The sequence below is a fragment of the Anomalospiza imberbis genome, chromosome 2 (assembly GCF_031753505.1).
Source record: "Anomalospiza imberbis isolate Cuckoo-Finch-1a 21T00152 chromosome 2, ASM3175350v1, whole genome shotgun sequence".
Lineage (NCBI taxonomy): Eukaryota > Metazoa > Chordata > Aves > Passeriformes > Viduidae > Anomalospiza > Anomalospiza imberbis.
The window spans coordinates 61719983-61745378 of NC_089682.1; the positions used below are offsets into that span (position 1 = coordinate 61719983).

The 25396-nt window shown below is 44.8% G+C and overlaps 1 protein-coding gene across 1 annotated transcript; it reads right to left on the reverse strand.

The window, feature by feature from the left end:
- Positions 1-8294: 8294 nt before the first annotated feature.
- On the reverse strand, positions 8295-10108 carry LOC137466599 (vitelline membrane outer layer protein 1-like). The gene is made up of 3 exons (XM_068178283.1): positions 9887-10108; positions 9225-9328; positions 8295-8677 (listed from the first exon to the last, which is right to left on the reverse strand). The coding sequence occupies exons 1-3, from the start codon at positions 10091-10093 to the stop codon at positions 8383-8385; spliced, it is 606 nt and encodes a 201-aa protein (XP_068034384.1). The 5' UTR covers positions 10094-10108; the 3' UTR covers positions 8295-8382.
- Positions 10109-25396: the final 15288 nt, after the last annotated feature.

Sequence of the window (25396 nt, forward strand, 5' to 3'; positions counted from 1 at the left end):
AACATGATTATTGCAAGGGTGTTCAGACTTTGAGGGGGATTTTGGGTATATGTGAAGTTTATCATGGGTTTTCAGAAGAGGTTTGTGGGATTATGTAAAATTTATTACAGGAAGTTTAGGGGAAGGGAAGGAATCAGGGTAAATGGGTGAGAAATATGAGGCAATGAGAAAGAGGGATAGAAATGGCTCAACATACTGAACCCTGTGCCTGCCCAGCATTCCTGTCCTTTCCTTTTATTAAATCCTTTCCCCAATCATTCTTTCTTGGTAATCTTCCTGTGCTGTTTGTGAGAGCTGTGAGGTCCAAGTGTCACCATCTGGAGAAGGACTAAGGAGGTCCAGTTGTCAGCACCTATCTATGAGATACCTAAATGCCAGTAACTGGAAAAATCTGTGTCCTGCTTCCTACGACTGCTAACAATAAAAGAAAAAATTGTGTAAAGGTTGCATCTTATTTCTGTGAGTTACTGAAAACATGCTTTCCTAAAACTCCCACAGCACCAGATGTAATGACTCATTACCTCTGTTTATTCCTTAATTACAAAGTTCCTATGTGGGGGTCTCAGTTTTACGACAACACGTCTCACTGGCGTGACTTTCATAATGACTCTGCTCCATGGCATCTTTGAGCTCAAGCATGGAATTAGGCTGAAGGAAAAATGTTTCCAGTGGGGTTTCCAGTGATGGATGCCTCCACCATCCCCAGCTCCAGTACTTACTGACTCAGAGCTGAAGAGAAAATGACTGTAAAATTCAAAGGAAACTGCTGTACCTGCCAAGAAAGTGAAGCAAGAAAACTGTAAGATTTAAGGGAGAAATCAGTGATTTATGTGGTGGTACAGGCAGAGCCACATAAAGAAAATGACCACTTCCAGGTTCATATTCCATCATTATGCACTTCCCACAGTGCTGCTGGACCCAGACTTGAAAATGATGATGTTTTACTCTGTAATTTGGAAGCCAGAAGGAATTGTGGTTATCCAGTTGACTGATGGCCAGCTTTTATCTGAAAATTTGCTAATAAAATACCCTTGTTTTCCCGACTGCCTGTAGTCTGCTAATGCATGCTCCTACCTGTGGCAGAGCCTTGATTAATGGCACTGGTGGTGATAATGCTTCTGTGATAGGAAGTCCTGCCAACATGAAGAGAAGCTAATCCCAAAAGAGGGACAAGGCACAAAAGTGGGGTCTGCTCTAGGCATGCTGGCAAAGTTGATCAGAGGGAAGGAAAGAGGAGCTCTGATGGCTCTGAAAATATGCTGGGTGAGGTTATTGGAGAAAGCACAAAAATGATTTTTGAAAATAACAAGGAAAGCAAAACATTGGAAGAGCAATTGAGAGAATAAACTGGGAGCAAATAGTTTTCCCTCTTATTTTCATCCCAATCAATACGAAGATTAGGAGAGACAAAAGTCTTTTCAAAAGGTCTGAGTCACCTCTTCTAACGTGGGGGAGAAATATTCTGCAAAGTCCCCTCTCCTCTTCAGAGTGTGCTTCTGGGAATCAGTCTGCCTAACTGAGGTGGCTTTAGGCCTTGCAGAGAAAATTGGAATTGTATTACATCTACTTGCTGCCTTAGTACAAGCAGAAAGAAATGTGTTGGGGGTAGTTGCTGAGCTTGCAAGCACCCACTTTTGATGATTTTGATTTCAAAGGTGGCATGTATTACCACTGAATAATTAAAGCTTATCCTAATTAATCTGGACCTACAGATCATAGTGTCTCTGAAATACATTTTCTCCATTAATTAGTGATTTTAACAGTGTGATTAGGTACAAAAATGTCTGCATTTCTCTGGCAGAGGATTTATTCTAGCTTCTTTTATTGTGTTTTTCTGAAAGAAAATAAAATCTGATTTTCTTTTAAAAAAACTTCATTTGGCCAATCATTCTTTGTGCAACTGTACTAAAAGAAGTTTCTTTAGATGCTTAAATTGAGGGCACAGAATGAAATGACTGAAACACATTCAACCCAAGAAGCTGGAGATGACTTTTTCACCAGCCTTTTAACCAAACTGGTATGGGTTGCTCAACACATGGGCTGCAGCTCAGTAACAAATATTTCCTGGCAAGTCCAAGGACAATACTGGCTATTGACTTGCTTTTTCTGTGCTGTCAGGACAACATCACCTAACGAGGACTTGTGCTTATTTATTAATTACATTTTTCTATTGAGAAACCTCAGCACAATTTGACCCCTAACAAAATTTATTCCTCCTGTGCAAAGGAATGACTCAGGTTTTTGTAGCTGTTGGGCCTGAATAAAAGTATATTACTCACTTTGTATGGAAATTATTGCTGGAGACGTATGATTCTGTAATGGCTGCTCTGCAGCCGATTTTGTGGTCTTAGTCTCTCTCTACCATTATTAATCTTGTATTTTTTGAGGGATTTCCAACTCACTTGTTGAAATTTGAATCAACTTAATGTTCAACCTTCAAGATGTTGCCTAATTTTCTTAGAAATATTTTCCAGGAGTACAAAAAGATGCAGATTCCTTAGTTAAAGGCAGGTTCTCCAGAGACATGACATTTCTTCCTCTTGGCATTATCTGAGTTTGCACGAAAAGCCTTGGGGAAGGAGGCAAACCCTTTGTTGCAGGGTCTAGATGTCCTCTTACAGTAGACACCCTATGTGCAAAATAAGATTATGCTCGGCCCAAAAAGCTTAAAGCCCAAAGAAAATGAGGCCCAAAATGATGAAAGAAGTTGGGGAAAACTGACATTTATGGATAACAGGATAAATGCTTCCTGCCCAACTGTAGATCTTAAGTTGGACAGGGTGCTGGGCTATCTTGTCTACACCATGATTTTGCCAAGAAAGGCTGAACCAGGTGATCCTTGAGGTCCCTTTCCAACCTGGTATTCTGTGATTTTATGACTTTTCAGCCCAAGAAAATTGCAAAATTGCACTAACATTGGAATGGTTTTATGTTCTTTCTCCCTGTTGCAGTTACTGGGACATGGCATCTGAAACTGCTACAAGGAGCAGAAAGAAAGATCTGTAATAAAGGCATTAGTTTAGGTTTAAAATGGGTTCTATACCGAAGTGGAAGACACAAGAGGACACTAAGTACTTTTTAGACCTATTACCTTATTACAGATGACAGAGGTGCATTTAGATAAAGCTGTATAAGCAGAGAAGCAATATTTAGAGAAGAAGGGAAATTGGGTGCTTAGAGAGTAGTTGTTTTTTGTCAGGCCATTGTGATGAAATGGCAAAAAATAGCTGCATAATGAGACTCTGGTAGATGTAGTACAAGTGTACAAATACAAGACACAGATATTAATAAGATGATGAAATTATTGCTCCTCCTTAGTGTCTTATTCTTGTAAAACCAGATGTGAGACTTTAAAGCATCATGAGAACAGCAAATGGTGCTGTCTTTCTTCATATAATCAATTTTCTATTTTTTTTAATATAGTTGAAAATAATTCCAGAGAGAAGAAGAATGAGAGGTGATTATTTTTTTCCCTACTATTAAGATGCTCCCCCCACAGTATCACCATTGCAGGCTGGTACTGGGAAGCTTTCAAAAGATGTCCTTATCCCTTCAAACACTAAGGAGAAACCTCACCTGAAAAATCAGCTGCTTAGACAACAAAGCTTAGGCAGAAAATCTCTCACTTCCTTTGCTAAAATGCTCTGGGTAAAGTGAAATTGTTGTGGAAAGTCCAGGTGGCTGTAAAGGGCAGCAGTGCTGGAGCTGGTCCCCATGCACACCAGTGAGGGTACAGCCTCCCTGGACAGGTGAATTTTCCTCCTCTTCAGCGAGACCACCTTCAGACCTTGGCAGGGGATCAGCTTCTTCATGGACATCCAAGGGGACCTGCTGTGGGTACTGGCAAAGTGGCATGGGTGGTGTGGTGTTCCCACTCCTCTTTCCTAGGCACAGCAGCTTGGAAAGCTGCACAGCAGACAGGTTATTCCTATGTCAGCAGCTGAATCCTGCACAAGGAAGAGTGCTGCTCTCCATGGAAATGCCCCTGCAAACACTGTGGTGAAGCCGAGCAGAAGAAGGAAATCTCCAATACAGCAATAAGTGTTAGAAATTGTGTATCCAAAGTCATGGCTGAGGATGAAGGCTGTTTTTGTTAGAAAATCAAAGAGAAGATATAAAATATCAAGGGTTAGAAAAGAAAAAAGGGAAAAATATTAATACCAAAGAAATTACGGCTGACACTGGTTTGCATCAGTAGAGATTACAGCCATTCTTTTACTAATGGACTTTCCATTAAGAGGTAAAGAGTTTCATCAATTTATATTGAGATGACACTTGCCAAAGAGCATAATGTCCATTATAATCTCATGTAATAAACTGCTAGGCCACCTAAATATGCTTTCTGTCTGAATTATCCACTGGAAACATGTGCTTTAGCAATTCATTAACCTTCCTTCTAATCATGTGGGTATAGGCAGCACTCTGCTATGGCCCTGGAGAACCACAGCACAAGCAACTTTGTTTTTTTGCTCAAAGGACATATTTGTTACTGAAAAGGGGCACAGAGAGGTCAGAGGGATGTACCCTTCCTTGGATTTACTGGAATTGTTACTTACTTGTTCAGAATTAGCCATTACTTCAGTACAGATTTTATTGCAGGTCAAAGACACACTTGTGGAAGCAAAACCAAATCTCCTACTAAAATAAAAAATAAGAGATAAAATCAGTAAATAAGTATTTCATTAAAGATGTTCTAGAGGAAATAAGCTGGCTTGGAAGAGTTCTGAACTTTGGGGACATTTGCTCAGCGTGGAGCCAAGTTCAAACTTTGCAGTTTTTCTGAAGGGAATGTGGTGGTCTCAGAGAAGGAGAATGCTGATAAGCACCAGAGATCTCCTAGGCTGCAACAACTCATATGGAGTTTAGAGTAGAGTCCAACCCTTGCTGCTTTTAGGGAGGAAACAGACTACCCAGGAGCCTTTTGGGTCTGACCTCTTTTACAGAGGTAGTTTGTTTGAAATGCTCAGTGCCTAGAGGTGAATTCCTGATGTCTGACATGAACATTTTTCAAAGCTTTGAATACTGCATTTTCCCGGGTTTAGTATTCATTATTTCAGCTGTGTTATGTGCCAGTGATGTCCAAAGGCTGCTAATGCACCAGGGCAACCAAACCCTGGAATGAGAACGGGGAAGATCCAAATGTTCTGTCTTCCTTCAGTGCTCTTGGGAGAAACAACAGGATGATTTCCAAGGTGTTTTTCATCCTGCTCTATTTCATTACTCATATTTATTCTCTCACTCCAGGAAGGGTGCTGCAGGTGTTGTGACAACTAGGGCACAGGACTGTGGCTCCTAAGAAGTGCACTGTCACCTCACTTAGCATGTGAAGAGGATACCTGCTAATGTGTGTGCTCCAGTTGCAGCAAAGATTAGAGCATGGACCTTCCTTCTGCTCCCTGGTTGCACAAATGCCAAATGCCACAGGAGTCCTGGTACATTAATGTAGTTTTTATGTATGAAGTCTGTGACCAGAACAAACAGTAAAAGTGAGACAGAGCCCCTCCAATAAAACAGGGGCTATCAGCTATCTGCTTAAGGCCAACACTCCAGTATCATCACAGGAATGCTCCTGTTGGGTGCAGTTCTGAGCTGTGGAGAGACCCTCATGGTTTGTATTTCACTCACTGGAGTGTAAATTACATCATTTAATTGCCTTTACTACCTACTCCCTTACCAAAGATTTTAGCTTGAGAATATCCCCTGATGCACTTCTTTACTGTAGTGAAACTCCATTGGCATTTCTCTGTCTGAATCAGTCCATATTGGACAAGTAACTACGACTTTCTGAGGAGGAAAGCTGTTATTTTGGGTAGAACAAGACCACCATCCCTCCCCTTATCCAACAAAATGTGTACAAGGTGAGCCCTGGGAGATATTTAATTGCTGGTCCCCACCCCCCAGATGCTCAAACCCATCCATATGTGAATAGCTGGTGTTACTTCATTAACAGCTCTTGCTGCACATCACCTGTGTCTTTTGAGGAAGTGTGGCTGTGAATATCTTTACATACAATTTTGAGCACAGTGCATGCTCTGCCCAGTGCATGGGGGAAACATGGGTGCTGCTGGCTATTTTTCACCACAGAAGCCTAAAGGCAAAACATGTATGTAGTGAGGGATGTAAGATTAAACATCTCAACCAGCTCTTGCTGGTGCATCAGGATGAGTAATTGCACACGAAGTAAGATGATTATGGAAGTGCCTTGGATTTCCATCTGGTATTCCATTCAGGTTTTCCTGAGAGAAGAGTGGTCACATGCTGGTGTGAGTGCGCAGGAAGTGAGTGCTTGACATAAACCTTGCCACTTTGGGGTGGACTGTGACAAACCTCACTGCTGTAGAGACATACACAGCAGAAAATCTGGTATCAGTCAAATAATGAATTTGAGGGAGTAATGGACAGGGATATATCCTGCGGCATTTCACTGTTAGATATCTTCTGCCTGGAAAATGGGATATTTACCATTCAAGAGGATCTGCCAGGGAATTTGGATTCAGCCCAATCAAATGTTTTTGTTATGATGGGGAGGGCTAAGCCCTGAGTGGGAAGATCATGAAATGACTTTGAAGAGTAGTTTTCTTGCAGGAACCTCCCTGTTGACAGACACTCTTTCATGTTTAATGCCATGTAAAATGCTGTGTACACCAACTTACTTAAGTGAATGAATAATGAGTAATATGAAAGTGATATAATAATGCAAAGATAACATAAAAACACTTGAGACATTCATGACAAGAATCCCATCTTTTTGTCTCAGAGTATTTCAAAGTGCCCTAGGGGAACCTTTTTTCCAGAAGAAAAGCTGAGTTATGCATTTTCCCATTATATCCAATTGTAGAGAGAGATTCCTGTAACAAAAATTAAGCTGTCTCCAGAGTGCCTTTATCTCTTAAAATTGGAAATCATCCATGAGGATGTGTGACCTTGCTGTCAGATCACATATTCAGTGTTTCTCTTTTGATTTTAAATCTGGTACTCTCCTGATATAATAGGTGGCTCTGTGGGGCTTACCAGTTAAGTATGGAATAAGAAAAGCATGTGGAAACCGACCAAACTGGCAATAAAAATAATAACCGCTTGGACTTTCAAACCCCTGTTTTCAAAAACTTGGCAGAAAGGGTTACATGTGCTTGTAAATGTACCTTTTGTAAGGCTTTTATTGGCTGCATGCCAAGTGGCAAGCAGTCCCTTTGGATGCATAAGGGCACACAATGGTACAGTTAATACTTCAGAAACCTCTGGAACATCTGTGATCCCAACAGGGATAAAGTTTCCGCTCCCAGGTGGTACTGAGGATCATTCACAGTCTTCCTAAGCAAGATTTACTTATCAGAGAGAATACTGTAGCAAACAAATTTCAAATACATGATTATGGGCAAAGTCTATGAACTTTAAAGAGCTGAGGATATTCTCCTTCCATCCTATGTCTTTCTCAGATTTCTGCCTCCTCTTCGCACTCCTGGGACTGAGGAAAGTGCCTGTTGAAATCTTTGCAATTCTCTCTGGAACTCTCCTAATCCTCACTGTTTGTTCCTTTCCTCCTCGAGTCCTTCCTGCACATGTGCACCATAATGCTCTCCAACCAACCAGTTCCTGCATAATGCTCTGTGAGACCCGAGTTTGTGGCTAATCCCTGCCCCATACTTGTTATGTCTTCACACTCAAGGTATTGCCTACAGCCCCAGGAAGCAGCACAAAATATGAACTCCAGAGAAGAGCTGAGCAGGAGATTTGGATGCTGAAGGAGATGGTGGTGGGTTCAGGAAAAATACCTGTGCAATGGTACATTTCTGATTGCAATACATGTGAATTACTGCAGTCTTTGAAACAAAAATCCTCAGAGTGCCTCTTCTGCACGGGGCACCTGGAGATGTGCTGAGAAGGCTGGAAGGAGAGGCATGGAGCTGGGTTCACAAGCTGCACAGTATATTTGAACTTATTTGTGGATGGATGGATGGATGGATGGATGGATGGATGGATGGATGGATGTCTGTTAGTGATCCCTGCACATCCTAAGCATTATAATGGAAATAGGATTAAGAGCTCCCGTTCCCCTCCTTTGAAACCACAGTTTCTGCCAGGGCAGCTGATCCCTCTTCTACTTCAACGTTCAGCCCTTATAGTCCCACCTCCTGCCTTACCAACAGGTGTGGGAATCCCCTGTGCTCCCTCACAAGAATGTTGTAGGTTATAAATTTGTTACATAGCTTAATCACAATAATTACAAAGACCCTTCTTATGAAGTGCTGTAGCCATGGGACCTGGCCACCCTTGACAAAATAAGACAGAAAAAAAAAAGTACACTTCTCTTTGTGCAAGGAGAGATTCAAGGTTTAATGCTGTGCAGCTTTGTAGATGCTGGCATAGGGTGGGGAGTCAGGCTTATTCACAGCAGAACACTCTCATGTCATTGAGAGCTGTGTCATCCCACTTTCCCTGGGGTTTCTCCACCTTTGTTTGGAGACCACAGATGGCCCCAGAGGTGCAGTTGCTGCTCCATGGGCCAAAGTGACCCCCTGAAAGTCCCCAGCCCTCCAGGTTGGTACTGTTGGAGCAGGCGAACCTCACGTTGTTGACTGCCGTGTTGTCATGCAGGTACTGCCACTTTTCCACACGCAGCGAGAACGACACCAGCTTGTTGCTGGAGCAGAACTGGGCCTTGGTCCAGTTCCCCCACCTGCCAGAAGAAAAAACAACCTATCAAGGCTTGTCCAGCCTCTGCTGTGCTGCAATCAGCATTACAACCTGTCCAGGGTCCTGGCAGTCCTGGGGCAAGGGACGTACACGTGGGTGGCAGGTTTCTAGGAGCACCTGTTTGACTCTCCTTCCCCATCTTACCCTGGATGCCCAGACACCACCAGCTCCAGTCTGCCCTGTTCCTGCAGAACCCCTTGGCAATTTCAGGTGCTTGCCATGTCCCTGTTACTCAATGTACTTTCCAAAGTAAGCATTTGAAGAAAAGGAGAAAGTATAGCTTTAAGATCCGTAATTTCTGATCTTTCCTTCATTTTCCAAAGCACTGTTCCTTTCCCTGGGACCAGACCTTTACGCTGAAACCTTCACACTTTGTGGCCAAGGGGAATTCACCCACCTCCTCAAGAGGGATGTTGAGCCACCTTCACAGGGGTTGTGGCTGCCTATGGAGAAACCATTGCACTGGTTTCCCTTCAAGCTCCCCAGAAGCTGCTGCCCTGGAGGAGGAGGAGAAAGCGAAGGCTGCTCACCACCCCACGGAGGACTCGATGACTGTGCCGTCCGTGCAGTGCAGGCGGACGCCATTCAGAGCTGTGTCATCACCAAACAGCCAAAATCCCTGGAAGGGCTGGACCTTGGAAGAGGGGAAGAGAAAGGGAGAGGTCACCCTTTCATCATCCATGATGAGGGATGGCAGGAGGCTTTGGGGACAGAGCAAGAACATTAGTGCAGCTGAGCAGGGCTGTGAGGCAGCTCCATGACATTTCTCAGGAAGCCCGTTTTGCTATTGCCCACCTCTGTTCTTCACCAAGTGGTGGAGCAGGCACTCTGGAAACAGAATGCTTGGTGGCTGCTGTCCCAGGCCATGCCCACCCTCTCACCATGTGCTGTGATACCCAGAACTGGGGTGCTGGCAGGTGGGACTTGCCCCTGGGAACAGGCTCTGCTGTACCAACCTCAGGAATTTTCTTACCCAATAGACCCCTCTGCTAAGAAATCACCCAGTGGCAGGGAGCCTGGAGAGATACTCTGCGCTAGAAATTTCTTGCTGAGACGCCTGCATGCTGCAGATACAACACAAACTGCTGTGATGGGGCAAAGTGCTGTGGCCAGCCGTGCTACGATCAGAACAAAATAACATTGTCTCACAGCAGGTTTTGTTCCCCACGCTGAAGAAGAAGTCAAAGCTTACCTTCAATTCAAATCCCATTGCGTAGCCTCTGGGGCAGAATTGCTTGTGCCCCCACGAGCCCCAGGGACCTCCATTTGGCACCATGAGGACGGACTCATATTGCCGTGCCTCTGTGCCCCAGAGGCAGCAGGAGCCCAGCAGGCAGAGGATGGCTGGGATGAGCAGCTGCATTGCAGGGAACCAGCTCAGCTCCGTGCCCTTCTGCATGGAGGGGTTGGCACAGGGGAATTTATTAGCTGGGAGAGTGGGTGGGAGTCCTGGGAAGCGTCAACAAAGCTCCCCGGGAGCGCTCCTTGTTGCTATGTTCTGCTCCTGCTGCCTGCCTGCCCTCTCTGGGGAGGCCTCCTGGTGTGCACTGGGTGGGGGACTTGCAGGGCTCTGAAAACTTGAGGGCGCAAAGGAAGGAAAGTTATTCCAGGCTTCAATTACTGAAAAATGGAATGGCCTACTTCTGTAAGAGCCACTTCGTGCAGGTGAAGGGGAAATGTTGTTTTCAGCTGAAACCTACTGATGTTACCCCTTGGGTAGAATTGTAAAAGTCCTCAGGTACTGACAGCACCCGAAGAAGACAAAGATGTCTTACTGTGTTATTGTATCTCATAGGCAGCAAGAGCATGTCAGAAAGAAAAAAAACACAAATGAAGGGCTGTGTGATCAGGGTCCTGCTCGGGAGAATGGGTAGCTCATCGATATTTTGCCACTCCTGGTGGCATAGAATTTTCTAAGCTTGAGGTGTTGACTGGATTTCTTAATAAGAGTGGCTGCAAGCACAAGCAAGAGCAATGGGCTGTTGCCAGGTTCTGTGTCCAGTGAAGAGCTGTGAATAAGTGATATTATCAGCCCTCTCCATTAATCATGTTGGCTACATGATAAGGCTTTTGGGATATATGGAAAGTTAGGGTTGAGCAGTGTCAGAGATACCTACAGCTGTACAGGAATCTTAAAGAAAGCAGTGAAGAGGAACTAGGTGGAGAAGGAACTCTAAGATGACTGAGTTTTATAGAGATATTTTACAGATTGTAGTTATATTCACAGAGCTAAATTTTCTCTCTTTGAGTCTCTCTTATTGACAGTGCCTGTTTTCTCTGTCTTCTGCTTTCACACATCTTCTCCTGTTTCCTCTCTAACAGTCTGAGCTCCAGCCCCAACAGTCCTGCCACTGCAGGTGGCAGAGGGGACATCCTGGCTGCAAAAAGACCCTGCTAAGCTGATTTCTTGTTGTTCCTTTTGGCTGTGTGGGGAGGAGGTGGCAGAGACGGTAACACTGTGTCGGTGGTTCTGGGATATTGCAGCAGGAAGCAGTGAAAACTATTCACACAAGTAATTAACTGCCTGTGGGAGAAAGTGAACACTGGATGCATTTCTATAACTTCACGGTGGGGAGCAAGAAAACAAACAAGGAACTAATCTCAGCTTTATATTTCCCTCTCCTGTCTCTCATTAATTTTTAACTCTTCCAGAGTGATGATTCTTTGTGGGTCAAAGAACTTTCCCTCCCCTCCTCTCTCACTCCTTTCCCTACAGAAAACTTTCCCAGCACTAGGAGTAAGGAATGGACTGAAATGAAAATAATGGGCTCAGTATCAGCAGCTGAATTTGTGCTGCTGGAGTGCAGGGCCAATGAGTACTTTTGGGTAGACCTGCTGATGCACTGAACTCTCCTGAGCATCCAGTGATGCCTCTAACATCTCTGCTAATTAACAGTTTATCACCTGGGGAAGCTCTTGCTCTTCACCCACTGCTTCTTCTAAAGTTAACCTGCAGGTTTCTTGTCAGGCAGGAAAAGTACCATCTTGCAAGCCTAGGATGGGTGGGTTTTTAATTATGTAACTTTGGAAAGCTGGAGTTTGAACTCAGAGAGTCTGACAACTTCTCTGCTGGTAAGCTATGGCAGCTGGTGGTAGGGTCATATGTGACATGTCCTTTCCTCTTTTAATCAAGCTATTGGAAGGCCATGATAGTGTTAGACTCAGCAAATGAAGACATGATGGCCAGTGCAGAGTGAAGATCAGTTCTGTAACTTTGCAAGCATATAAACCAAAAGGAAATTTTTTTTTTTTTTTTGGACAACTTAAATCCTCCACTCTATGACAAAAAACAGAGTTACAAAGAAGACAAAATATTTGAAAACGGTGCAGGCACTCAAAAGAATCAGAAATCAGCAGAACAGTAAGAGGTAATCACACAGCCAAATCATCAAGATTAAAGAATGAAGTGCTTGCAGTAGCCTCATTGACATTGCATGTACACATTTACATTGTAGATACCTAAGTGTAGGTTTGGTGAATTTCCCCTTCCCTAGGGCAGAAGGTATTTTGTCATTTACTGCCCATTTATAAGATGATGGGGCTCTCCAGAAGCTGTGTTCCCAGCTGACCTTCTCTAGCAACATAAACATTCTTAGATGGTGGTGAGGAGCAGCCACTTTATATTCTGTGTGGGCTGAAAACATTCTTCATATGGCCTTTGTAATGTCATTGGAGATAAAACCAGTTAAACTCATCCCACATCTATAAACTAAAGATAGTTCTTTGATAAATGACCTAGTATCAAGAATTCTTCAGTGCTGCCAAGGGCATCAGTCAGCCTTTGAAGCTGACTGACACTGTACTCCTGTCGCTGTCATGTCAGTGTAAAAACAGATGCAGTGCCTCAAAAGGTCTCTGCTCCCTGTGGTCTTTCATGGGTTGCAGGTGCACAGCTGCTTCACCATGGGCTGCACCTCAGGCTGCAGGGGAATCTCAGCTCCAGTGTCTGGAGCAACTCCTGCCCCTCCTCTGCGCTGCCCTCAATGTCAGCAGGGCTGTTTCTCTCACATATTCTTACTCCTCTCTCCAGCTGCTGTGCAGGATTTTTACCCGTCCTTAAATATGTTTTAGAGGTGCCACCAGCATCACTGATGGGCTCAGCTTTGATGAATAAGTCCTGGGGCTGGCTGGCATTGGCTCTGTGACATGGGTGCAGCCACTGGCATCTTCTCACAGAAGCCACTGTGGCGGTTTCCCAACAAAGACTTTGCCACAGCACATAGATGCAGCACAGATTGGCAGATCCCATTGTAGTATCTAAGCTGGAATAAGAGGCATGTAGTTACTCCATCACCTTTGGAGCAAAGTTTTAAAATTGATCTCATGTTTGCCCCTGTTTAACTTTCCAGTAATTTTAAATGACACATCCATCACTGCTATGATCTTAGTTCTTCCAGTTTAGAGACACAGACCTCCTGAGTACTTATTATCAGTCTTAGTCATTATTGCTATTCACTCTGTGACTTTTTAAATCTCTCTTCTGAACTAATTTTGATTTCTACCTAATCCTTCTTAAGAACCCTAACCCCTGAGAATGGCTGGAGCCATTTGAACACAAGGTTTCTTCCACTAGGAGCAGTAAGCAAATAAATAATTTTTAAATGGCCATATCTGCTGTGATCTTTTGTACTATCAGCTGGCCCTACAGATTTTCTGAAAAGGTTCTGGATCTTTGATATGAAGAAACATTAATAGCATTTATTCCTTTTGCCATTTGTTCCTCAAAGTACTTTTTGTCTGCCATGTTTTCACGTGCAATCTACCAGCAGATATGTTACTTCTACTTTTTCCATCTGGCTGCAGTATTAGCACTCACTGTCTCTTGCAGCCTCCTTTACCTTATGGTATAACACCGACAATTATCTTTTATCCTTTCCCAAGTAAAAGTTAATTCCTTGTGTTTCCTGGTCCTGTACTTCCAGCACCACAACCTTCAGGCTGCTCCTGCTGTCAGTCAGTCTACAAACACATGGGTTTCCTTTGAAGACTACCTTTGGGTGGGAAGGATGGAGAAGGACCCTGTGCAGGGTCTGTATCTGTGGTTTTTCAGTGAGCAAGGGGAATAGAGAGCCAGGAGCTACTCTGAACACTCCTGAGGACCTGGCAACAGACACCTACAGCATAGTCTCAGCCCTAAGATACCAAGAGAGATGGGCATCCTGCAGCTCTGATGGTGCCCCACAGCCAGCCTGGAGAGTTTACTAGGAGAGTTTTTCTGAAGACCTGAAGAGAGGATGCAGGGTGGTGTGCAAAAGTGAATTAAAATTAATTGAGAATTAAGTGCTCCTCTTTGTGTATGAAATCTACCAAGAAATTCTTTCCAAGTGGTGAGTCCTGGGAACTTTATTACTGGCAAAGTTTTGTTGGTATTTCATTCCAAGCCAAGCCATAGCTATACTGGCATGACGTACTGCTGCCGGCTCTTGCTCACTTTGAAGAGTGAAAATAAACAAATTTGACAAAATAATTTTTTGTGGGAAAAATAATCTTCAAAACTTGACTGGATATGACCTTCAGAATCTTTATATTTCTTTTAAGTTGTCCCTCCTTTGAGCAGGGTGCTCAGGTTCTGTGAAAAAGCCATGCCTGCTGAGATGTTGTTTGGGACTGTACTGGTGTAAAACTAGATATATGGCAATGTTACTGCCACAACTGTGACAGCAAAATTCTTCTCTGGACTTGTCCTCTGAGTTAATTCTGAACACATTCATTGCCTGATTTATTCTCTTCCTCACAGTCTACACAGTCACTTCTCTACTTTAATCAATTTCCAGACATTATCTCATCCCTTCTCCTTCCTAAACCACACAGATTTATCCTTTTGAGCTCTTCCTTTGCACTTCCTTCTGCTATTTTCTGTTTTGTCTGGGAGCTTTGGACATTTGAATAGTTAAATCCCCATTACTCTTGTCTTCAAAGTCTCAAAATTCTTCTTTAATAACATCCCCCCAGTCTAAAACCTGAGTTTCAGATATTCTTGTAGCTGTTATATTCGAAGGGCCCATTTGCTGATTGCAAACAGAGTGAAAGAAAAAAACCCAGAACACCTCATAAGAAAAATACCTCAATCACAAATTAATTCTCCTTGTGAGACAGGATATTGAAAGTACAAGGGCAGAAGGTAGATCATAGGAAAAAAGAGAGGTTCTTTACTGTCATTGCAAATCCCTTGGTATAGCCAAGGAAGAGCAATCCCTTTGTTAGCCCAGGAGCCTCCATGGGCACAGCTGGGACAAGACTGTGCTGCTGAGATCCATTTTCCTGAGCAGGACCAGATCCAGCAGGTTTGCATGCCAACAGTTCATCTTGAGCCTACAGAAAGAGCAGTCACTGGGTAGCTCCTGGCTTTGGAAATGAGAGAATTTATACTGCAGCGCCATGGGGTAATACAGCCTCTGTGGTCACTGCTGCTGTCTGCTCCTGTGTCATCTGAGAGCAGCTGTCAGGGTGGGGACAGCCACTGCTCAGTGCAGCAGCAGGACAGGAAAACTGGCAGCAATTGCTGAGGAGCTGGGAGAGTTGGGGAGCTCTTTTGAGTTGATCGGGGAAACAGACAGACTGGTCATAAGTCACATCCTCAGGTAGCCAAGCAAAGGTGCAGCCAGAGAGCTTTGCTCGTTTTATGGCCCTGTTTATGGTCCTGTGGCTTTTGCCTTTTGAGCCCTGCCTTCAGCAGTGCCCTGCTTTGGTGGGCCCCCCAGGCTCATTGATTATCTTTGCCCCAGCCACTGCATGCACTGTCCTCTTCTGTCTTTCAGCTCCTCTCTGGGACACACTGGCACATAGGAGGTGATCTTGATTTGGTGGCTGTGTGACGCGCCCACAGCATAGGGACACACATTTGTGACTTGTTACTGGCTCTGACTGTAAATGAAGCAGATGACATGCATTATGTGCTACCTTTTTTCCCCTCAGATGAGGAACGAGTAATAACCTGAGTTTAGTTTTGTTTCCTCCTCTCTCTTGACTGACCAAATCCAATTTCCACAGAAAGGCTTCATGAAGAATGAACAGGGTGGCCTCTGGGAAGAAATTCACTAGCAGGAAAATGCCAGGCCAGGTCATTATTAATGATGGTCTCTAAAATAAATAACAAGCTTATTAACTTTGCAGGCCACAGCAAGCTGGAATAGGCTGGAAGTACTTTGGATGACAGTTTAAGCTTGACAAATGGTCTTGTCAAATTGGAGAAATAGTTTGAGAAAAATAGGATGTGCTTCTGTTCTAGGGACAAGGGTGAGCTCCCACTTTCTGCAGAAATAAGAAGCTGCATGAAGAAAAACACTCTGCAGAGATGGGTTTGGGGATGATAAAGGATTAAAGACAATGCATGAGTCAGCAGTGTCAGGTCATCTCCATGCTGAGAAACGTGAACCAAATTACAGCCTATGAGACAAATGAAGTGAGTTTTCTTCTCAGCAAGTGTAAGCCCCCAGCCGGGCTACTCTGCTCAGCTGAGGGCACCGAACTTCCAACAGGATGTGGCCTGGCTGGATAGAGTCCAACAAAAAGCAACAAAACCAGTCAGTAGTCTGGAAAACCTGATCCCTGCATAACAAGCATGAGAGCTGGGACAGTGTAACTGAGCTGAGGGAGGACAGGGGAGAGGGCTTCTTGGGAATAGCCCTTCAGTGCTTTGGAGTAGGAATGCACCAGAAGACCTCCTGAACATCTTTCCAGACCTGTTTGCTCTAATCAAACTACTAATTCTGCAAGCCAAGATCCCATCCTGACCTTCAGCTGCTGAGCTGTGGCAGAGCCCCCAAGAGCTGCTCTCTGCTCTGGAGACCCACTGGGCACGTGTCTTCTCCTGGGGCTGGTGGGCACCAAGCGGGAGCAGCCTCATGGGGAGCAGCGCAGCTCCCATGGGCATGGCCCATTGTGCACCACAGGGACTCTGCAGCCACGGCGCTCGGCCGAGGGATTGGTTGCTGGAGGTGGAAGTGAATACATAGGGGTGGGAGGGGGATGCCAGTTCTCCCCCTCAGCCATGCAGGATCATGTCACACTTGCCTGTAGGCTTGCTGGGAACAGCTTTCCCTGGGGCCTTGCTCAGCTGCCTGCCTCGGCCCCTGAACCACTGTGCTCCCAGGCACCCAAGCCTCCATCGGTGCTTCAGAGAGGGGAGTGTGAAATGTCAAGTGACAGAGTCAGCAGGAGCTTCACACCAGCAAATGGATGAAGGCTGCTGCCAGAAACATCATTACATAGTGTTTCTTTTCTCTGTATTTCCAGGATAAAAATTGGGAAAACATCAAGAATACTAGCAAAAGCAGTTGAACAGCTGGGATCTGTTACACTAACTGTTAAAGGAGAATGTAAGTAACCAGGGCCACATATACATTAGAGCACATGCTGTGTTTATTAGATTAAGTATATGAAAATATCTGTTAAATCACATATTATTGCATGTATTATGTTTTACTGTGAGTGTAAGTCCATCCTGAATTTCCCATCCCCTCTGCAGCTGGCCAGCAGACTGGAAGTGCAAAATAATCTTCAACCTTTATGAATACAAGCTGGACTAGAGTTGCAGATAAGAAACTGTGGGACATCAAATTCCTACTGCCTGGGGAGTCCCTTTCCTGACCAGCAATGTGAGCCTAGCAAAGGGTAAATATCCCTCAAGTAGCACTGAAGAAAACAAATAAATAAATCCTGCCTAGCACTGACTTGAAAGGAATACCATGGAGCCAATTTTCTGGGATACTTGTCACTTTCCTCCAGCTACAGCATTGTTCATGGAGCTGGGTGAGCCCAAGCGAGCCTGCCTGAGCACTGGCACAGATCTGGCTTGGGCTGTGGTGGGAAACACCCTCTCAGACTGGCACCAGCTCTTTTTTAATTAAGGGATGAGGAGGTGAAAGAACATTTGTGGATCAAATAGGGAAAAGGAGAGTAGAAGCAGTGGTTTACTTGAGTAAACTCTCTCTCTCAAAAAACCCCAGACCTAAAAAAACAATCCCATTTGAGCTTTTCTGCTATTGCCAGGCATAGGCTACCTATTTAAATGAATGATTTAGGGAACAGGACTTCCACTGTGTGCTTTGAGATACGTTCACTTTTTTGCAAGTTTTGTGGGACCAGAAAACCTCTCCAGTCTGAGTCCCCCCAGTGTAGCAGCAGTGAAAACCTGATGTGGTGGAGCAGGGACAGCAGATCTCCAGCACACCAGTAGCAGCCAGAGAGCCCTTGCAGCAGCTGAGACTCATCAACACTGCTCTCCTCTGCAGAGGTGGAGTGTATTCCATTTGAGACTTGTTGTGGTCTTGGAGCTGAACTTTGCTATGCTGCTAAGGAGATCTGAGCCATCCCCAGTTTGTTTTGTCAAGGCATGTTCTAGGTCCTGCGGGGAAACCCGCCAGTCGCTGGTCTACAGGAGCCCCAGATGACTAAAGCTCGAATCCACCGAATAGACGGGTCGGCACATGGAGCGCTGCAGTTCTCAGAGGTTTATTCAGAGGCAGGAAAAGGCAGGAAGAGGTAAAAGGAGCAAAGGGAGACAACCTCTTGAGAGGGGAGCTACCCTGAGCACCTGAACTCCGAGGTCTGGATGACCAGATCCCTCAGAGCCCCCCTGAAGGCGGGGACAGGGGTTATATCAGGGAGAGAGGAGGTGGGGTTGGGGCACATACAGACCAATAGGGTAAGATCTTGTGGGAGGGATAAGGACAGCACAAACCAATGGGAGACAAGGGAAGGAGTGGTTACAAGGAGGGAACCAATAACAGAACTTAGAACAAAGAACCTTCCAGAACCTGGGATGGTACAATTGCTTAACTGACATTAACTGGGGAGGGTACACCAAATGATGGACAGGGAGGAAGTCAGGAACCCTATTACCATGCCCCTACACCACAGTAATTTCCCATGGTAATCCCGGTAGATCTCTTCCGAGACCTCCTCCCACAGAGCTGAACTTTGCTATGCTGCTAAGGAGATCTGAGCCATCCCCAATTTGTTTTGTCAAGGCATGTTCATTTCCAGACATGTCTAAGAAGGCATTTTCACGGGCTAGCATTTGAATTCTGTGTTATCTCCAGGTGACACTCAAGTGGACACGCCATGGTTGTTGTGGTTTCAATACCAATCCACAAAGTTGACTGTTTTCTAAGTATTTCTCCTCCAGGTTTAAAGCTGAAGTCCTGGATCTTGTCTTCTGCCTTGCCCTTATCTTCCCTCTCATTGTCTTGTTGTCCCCAGGCTACAGCAGAGTGTTCATTTCTTGCAGCAACACAGAACATAACAGCTCCCAGCATCACAGGAGGGAAGAGCCCAGGCTTGATTTGCATTAATTTATGCACAAAGGCTTCCTTTTGTCTGAGGTACTTTTAGCTAATAGATCCCTCACTGGCCAGAGCCAAGGTCTAATTACATGATAAAATTGTGCAGATGTGGCCACGGAAGAGACACATGCTGTTAATAGAGTGTCTTTGCACAGTGACTTGACCCAGTTTGGAGAGAAAATTGTGATGGCATTTTTATGAAATTTTTTTGTTTGTTTTTTAATTTTTGTAACTGCATTTCACGTAGGGATACAGTTAAAATAAAAAATACACCAGCCTTACTGGTGAAGCTACTGTGGCCAAGATGGTTGGACCTGAATTTCAAGAAACTCATGGGTTTTGATCTTCTATACCTGACTGGGTGAAAAAGGGATAAAATGACCAAAGCATTGAGGAAATTCCCCAAAGCAAGTGTTTTCTCAATTGAAGTGTACAGATACCATTTGTAGTGTTCAAAGCCCTTCAAAGACTGAGTGCAATCCTACTTGGAGGAATAGGTGAAGATGAGGGAAACCGAGGCTGCCCTCTAGGATATTTGTATGGGAGGTTAACAGGGTTCATGTCTTCATGGATTGCCCTATTTTTGTGAAATATTTGCTTGAGAAATGTCCATAAATTTTCAAGAAAGGGAAAAAAATCCATATTCCGGCTGCATGTTTTTAGTAATAAAATTACTGAAAAACTGGACATTCTGAGGGAAATCTAGATATGAGATATTTTTTGGCATGTAGCCTGGGAACTGTGAACTGCTGCAGTCACTGCAGGTGGTGATACAGTGGAAAGTCATGTTCTAGGATCAAGGAGGGTTTTCAGAGGGAGTTAATGACATGTGTGTGTGTAGCTGGCATAAAACACTGCTGGCAGCAAAGAAGGCTTTTATCTGTAGTACAAATCCAGTGAATCCACTGAAGTGATAGTGGAGATTTTCCCCGGTTGCCCAAAGGTCTTGTCCTTAGGAACAGAGATGACAAAAAAGTGCTTTGTGCTCCTGCTCCCTGGAAGCAGCAGGACAAAAGGAGACCAAGCCCCTGGGTGTGGCACCTGGTGTCTGTGAGCTCTGGCCTGGTGACAGCACAGCCATTGCTCCTTGACACAGAGCTGAGCAGGTCTGCAGTGACCTGTCCTGGCTGTCACTGACACCGGGCTCTGGAAGGGTGTGCAGCTTCAGAGCAGCATTTTCCATCAGCAGCTTCGCTCTGCTCCCTCCACTGCCTGGCAGCCCTGATGGGGAGCCCTGTGGGGGGCTTCCAGCAGTTCTGAAGAGAGGGGTGAAACCCGGGGTAACCCCAAATGAACAGAGGATTAAGTCCTTGGTGAACAAAACCTTCTGCCAAGGAATGCTTCTGTGGTTGCGAAACCTCGAGCGTTGCACGCAGGCAGCTCTTAGGGGCAAGGCAAGCACAGTTTCCCTGCAAGTCATGTATAGCTACATTTTCCTCCCCTGGAGGGAATAAGTAGTCACAGAGTTTTATCTGAGAGCAGGAGAAAAGGGACCATAGCATAGAAAATAGCAGAGAGAGGGAGATTTTTCATCAAGGCACTCACTTTTTCCCCCTGTAATAAGAAAGCAAGCAAGAACCCAAGAGAGAAGCTGAAGGACCAGGTGTGTTTGCTCAGGCAGGGTGACACACTAGCAGCCAGGGACACCCAGACCTGCTGTTTGAGTGCAGCCCACACAAATCTGAAGTAGTGAAGAGAACCACCGAGAAAGGGCTTTGATCTGCAGGTGATGCCATAAAAAGAGTGAAAAGAAGCTTTCTGCTTTCTCCTCTCCCTCTGCTGCTATTCCTGAGGTCCTTCCTCAAGGGGGCAGGGACCACCCTGCAAGCACTCTGGTATTTCCTCAGCCCTTGTGCTCAATGTGAGCGTCTCTCTGCTGTCTAGTATGTTATGAGGGATGAACGCTGGGAGAATAGTGGACACAGCAGTGTCGGGGTTTCAAGGACATGCCAAAACCAGCATGACTGGCAAGTGCATTTAGGCAGACTCTTCAGAGCAGTGAGATAATGAAGCAGAGCCCAGCCTGGTCATGATGAATCTTCCAAAAGAAGGAGCTCTTGCGGCTGTGTGAAAACCTGCCTGTGGCAGCAAAGAGAAAGAGTTGGGCAAGGCCCTGTACAGATCAGCAGCAGTAGCAGGCTTTGGTGGGGAGCAAACAATATTAAACTTGCTAAAGAATTTAACCCTTTCTTATTACATGCATATAAATTTATAAACTTGTATAAAGATGAGGTGTCATTACATGCACCTATTCTCTCTGTGAGAAGTTCTCAGGACAGGTGATTTTCATGATTACTGCCAGAAATCTCAAGGCTATTCAGAGACTGCCAGCTCCCATGAGTGTGGGGCTTACCTCTGCTCTGAGGTGACTCTGGAGAGGAATGGATCAGGAGCTTTGTCCCCATTGGCTCAGCTAGGAGGAGAGTGATACAAACCAGCATGGATTCAGTGCAAGTTATAGTGGGTAGTGATGAGGGAAAGTGGCTTCTGAAAAAAAAAATTTAAAAAAAATCATTTAAGCCTTTCAGAATTTGGAGGAAACTGTTGGGGGGAGGAATGACAGCTGTCCTGACCAGGTTCCTTTCCAATGATTTTCAGTGTGTTGTAGCTTTGCCACATTGGAAAGGCTTGTGGTGAAACTTTTTGAGTTGTGTACTTGTCTGTTCAACTTTGTGTTCAGGCCTTTCTTAGAAGGAGACTTTTGCAGTGTTGTAAAATGTCAAAATTTCAGCAACAGGTGTTTCTGGAACAATGTGAAGTCTGGCAGTGTATCCATCATATAAATTCCCTCTCCACATTACTTTGTCATCTCTAATTTGCATTAACATTGAATGCAACAAAAAATTTTTTCACCTCTGCAGATGAGCCTCGGCAGCAATTGCATTAATTGGATGGTTATTCCATCCCTGCTAGGTAAACTTCAGCCCTGAGCAGAGGACGAGTATTGCTGCAACAATGGTTGCACACCTTCACCTGGCTTGGTGCTGGACAGAAAGGAAACACACAGCCTCCCCTGTTCCTAACATCTACCTGAGCTGTACACAGGCAGTATAGCTTCAGAACTTCCCAAATAAAATACAGAGGGGCCAGAAATCAGACATGGGGAGTGTGGAGAAAAATAGGCATACGTGGAACAGGAGGTAGGAGCTGGGGTGAGGGAAAACCATTGCCTTTTCTAGGATGCAGGATTCCCTCATGTCCAACATCTCTTCCATAGCAATTTTTCTCCCTTCCCAACAGCTGGCTGCAAGCCAACAGCCCAGGTAAGGAGATGGAGGAGCTACAGTAAGCCATTGGTAGAGAAGCTTCCCCTTACCCAGCAAGCACTTTGGTCCCACTGTCCCAGCCAATATTGCCTTCTCCAGGTGGGCTTCCATGAATTCACAAGGCTGGGGGAAGAGGTGGGAGAGCGTCCTGTGTTCCACAGTGCACTGCAAGCATGTGAATGATACCCTCTCCTGGACTGACAGTGTCTCCCTTGCCTTCTATCTATGGCTGTTCTGGCCTCTCCTTGCTTTGTCCATGTTCAGCACCTTGGTGCCAGGACAGAGAGTTCTGCCTCCTCTGCCTGTCTCTCCAACACCCTTTCTATCTCCTCAGGACTTTCCTGCTCTCTGCAACCCTCAACATCACCCATGACAGCATGAGCTAGTGGGATGTGACACACACGCCCCATTTAGTGCTACAGTTTTAATCATGCTGGGATAATTGTTCCTCTTTTCCTTTCCAAGGCTTTGGTCAAGGGACAAAAGAGAAAAAGTTGCAAAGGGGACTGGATCTCGGCCCCAGGATCAGGTGCAGGGAGTCAGGGTCTAGATGTAATCAGTCTGGGATGATGGGTCACCAAGACAGGACCTGGGCACCTAAACCTGTGTCCTGATAGTGAATGCTGCCTTGGCCATCTCTGTCATGACTTCCTTTGTGGTTTAAGGTCAATTATTTCACTTACTCATAAATTAATTCCTCATCATTGATGTCTGAATTGTTTGCAATGAGGGACTGTGGTCTCAACTTTAGACCAGCGTTTTCTACAAGCAGTTGTCTCTTTGCCTTGAATTATTATATCCAATGTAATACTCAAAACTTTGAAATATAGTCAAAGAAATCTAGCACTCTGAGTAAATGGGTGCTTCTGTCTTTAGTCTGTGCACTCTGATGCCTGGACTACTGCATGCAGAAATACCACTCCCTTGTTTCACAAGGAAAACTAATGTTGGTGGAGTCCTTGGATACCTCAGTGAAGAACACTATGGAAACTCACCAAGCAAGCAGGACCTTTCTAGGTCAGGGTTTTAACAGAGTGTGAATAATAAATGGATCATGCCCTGAATAGTTACCATTGTTTGTAGGTGGTGAGCAATTCTTGCTCTTGATGGCTGTGATGGAAGTTGGGTGAGGGACATAGGTCTGGATCAGTGTGTTTGCAGAAGTTGAAGTCAAGCATGCAGCAGGTTCAAAACCACAGCAGAAATACCTATTCATAACTCAGCAGGACTAGCCTTCGTGTTTCCACTCCAAAGTACTCCCAGGTACAGGATATCTTGGGTTAACCTGTGCCTAACCAGTGTTTCCCCCATATTAATCGGTTCCTGACTGAGACCCCACAGCAACCCCTCAGGCAAAGCTGCTGAAGCTGTGGCAGGACCAGGGCTGCCTCCCAAGTCATCACTTCACTGGCCAGGGGTGAGGGCATTGGGACCTTGATTTGAAGGCTGATAATTGAAGATCTGAGCTTTTAAGGTGCTGCAAGATCAAGTGCAGCAAAGCTCATTAACACTTGGTGAACTTTAAGAATATAAATGAAATCCAGAACATTAATGCAGTGCTTAAAGGCTTTGCAGCATGAATTCCAGAGATGGGTAGCTAACTATAGACAACAGGGTCTGTTCCGCAGTAAATTCCCTGGATCAGCATGACTATCTGTGAAGAGTTCTTGTGGGAGACAAAAGAGACTTGCTTGAGTCATTTCCTAAAGTGCAAACATTCAGACTGCAGTGGCCATCAGTAATTGCACATGGGAGTTCCCAGTGACCATCATTTATTTCTACCTTGCTCTGGACTGGAAGAGGATTGTAATTCCATGTATGGATTTCCTGGAAGAACATGGACTCTCCTCCACGGGTAATGGCCTCAAGACTTTTTTGTCAAAACAGGAGGCATAGTCTACACCATCACATTACCTGGCTCTGGGCATAGATCAGGGTGTATTCTGCTATTTATCAGCATGCAGCTTAGAGTGATGGCTGAAATATTTTCAACCAACACCTGAATTGCCTAAGGAGATAAAAAATCTTGATATAGGAAAAAGGTGTTTACATCTATTAAACATTTTCAGACATTTTGACATCAAAGAAAGATATGCCCTCTTCTTTCTTTTCATCGCCTGTGTTCAGGATCTGTTAATAAATTCCTTTATTTAAAAAATAAAGGGAAACTTTGAATGATCTGGTACTTATCACTATAATCTACAAATATTCAACTTTATTTTCAGAGCTTTTTACTTTCTTTCTTTCTTTCTTTCTTTCTTTCTTTCTTTCTTTCTTTCTTTCTTTCTTTCTTTCTTTCTTTCTTTCTTTCTTTCTTCTTTTTCTTTCCCTTCCTTCCTTCCTTCCTTCCTTCCTTCCTTCCTTCCTTCCTTCCTTCCTTCCTTCCTTCCTTCCTTCCTTCCTTCCTTCCTTCCTTCCTTCCTTCCTTCCTTCCTTCCTTCCTTCCTTCCTTCCTTCCTTCCTTCCTTCCTTCCTTCCTTCCTTCCTTCCTTCCTTCCTTCCTTCCTTCCTTCCTTCCTTCCTTCCTTCCTTCCTTCCTTCCTTCCTTCCTTCCTTCCTTCCTTCCTTCCTTCCTTCCTTCCTTCCTTCCTTCCTTCCTTCCTTCCTTCCTTCCTTCCTTCCTTCCTTCCTTCCTTCCTTCCTTCCTTCCTTCCTTCCTTCCTTCCTTCCTTCCTTCCTTCCTTCCTTCCTTCCTTCCTTCCTTCCTTCCTTCCTTCCTTCCTTCCTTCCTTCCTTCCTTCCTTCCTTCCTTCCTTCCTTCCTTCCTTCCTTCCTTCCTTCCTTCCTTCCTTCCTTCCTTCCTTCCTTCCTTCCTTCCTTCCTTCCTTCCTTCCTTCCTTCCTTCCTTCCTTCCTTCCTTCCTTCCTTCCTTCCTTCCTTCCTTCCTTCTTCTTTCTTTCCTTTCTTTCTCTCTCTCTCTCCCCCCCGCCCCGTTCTTTCTCCCTCCCTCCCCCAACCCTCAGTAGAGCTTAATCTGTTTTTTCTTGGCATTCTTGAGCCTCAGTTTCAAGGGGGTGGCACAGCCCTGTGGCTGTGGTTAAGGATAGGTTTCCTGAGAACTTTTCCCATTGAATTTTCAGAATGAGTTGCTAAAGTTTTCATGCGTGAAGTGATCTTTAGTTGAAGACTTGCAGTGGGTGTAAATTGGCA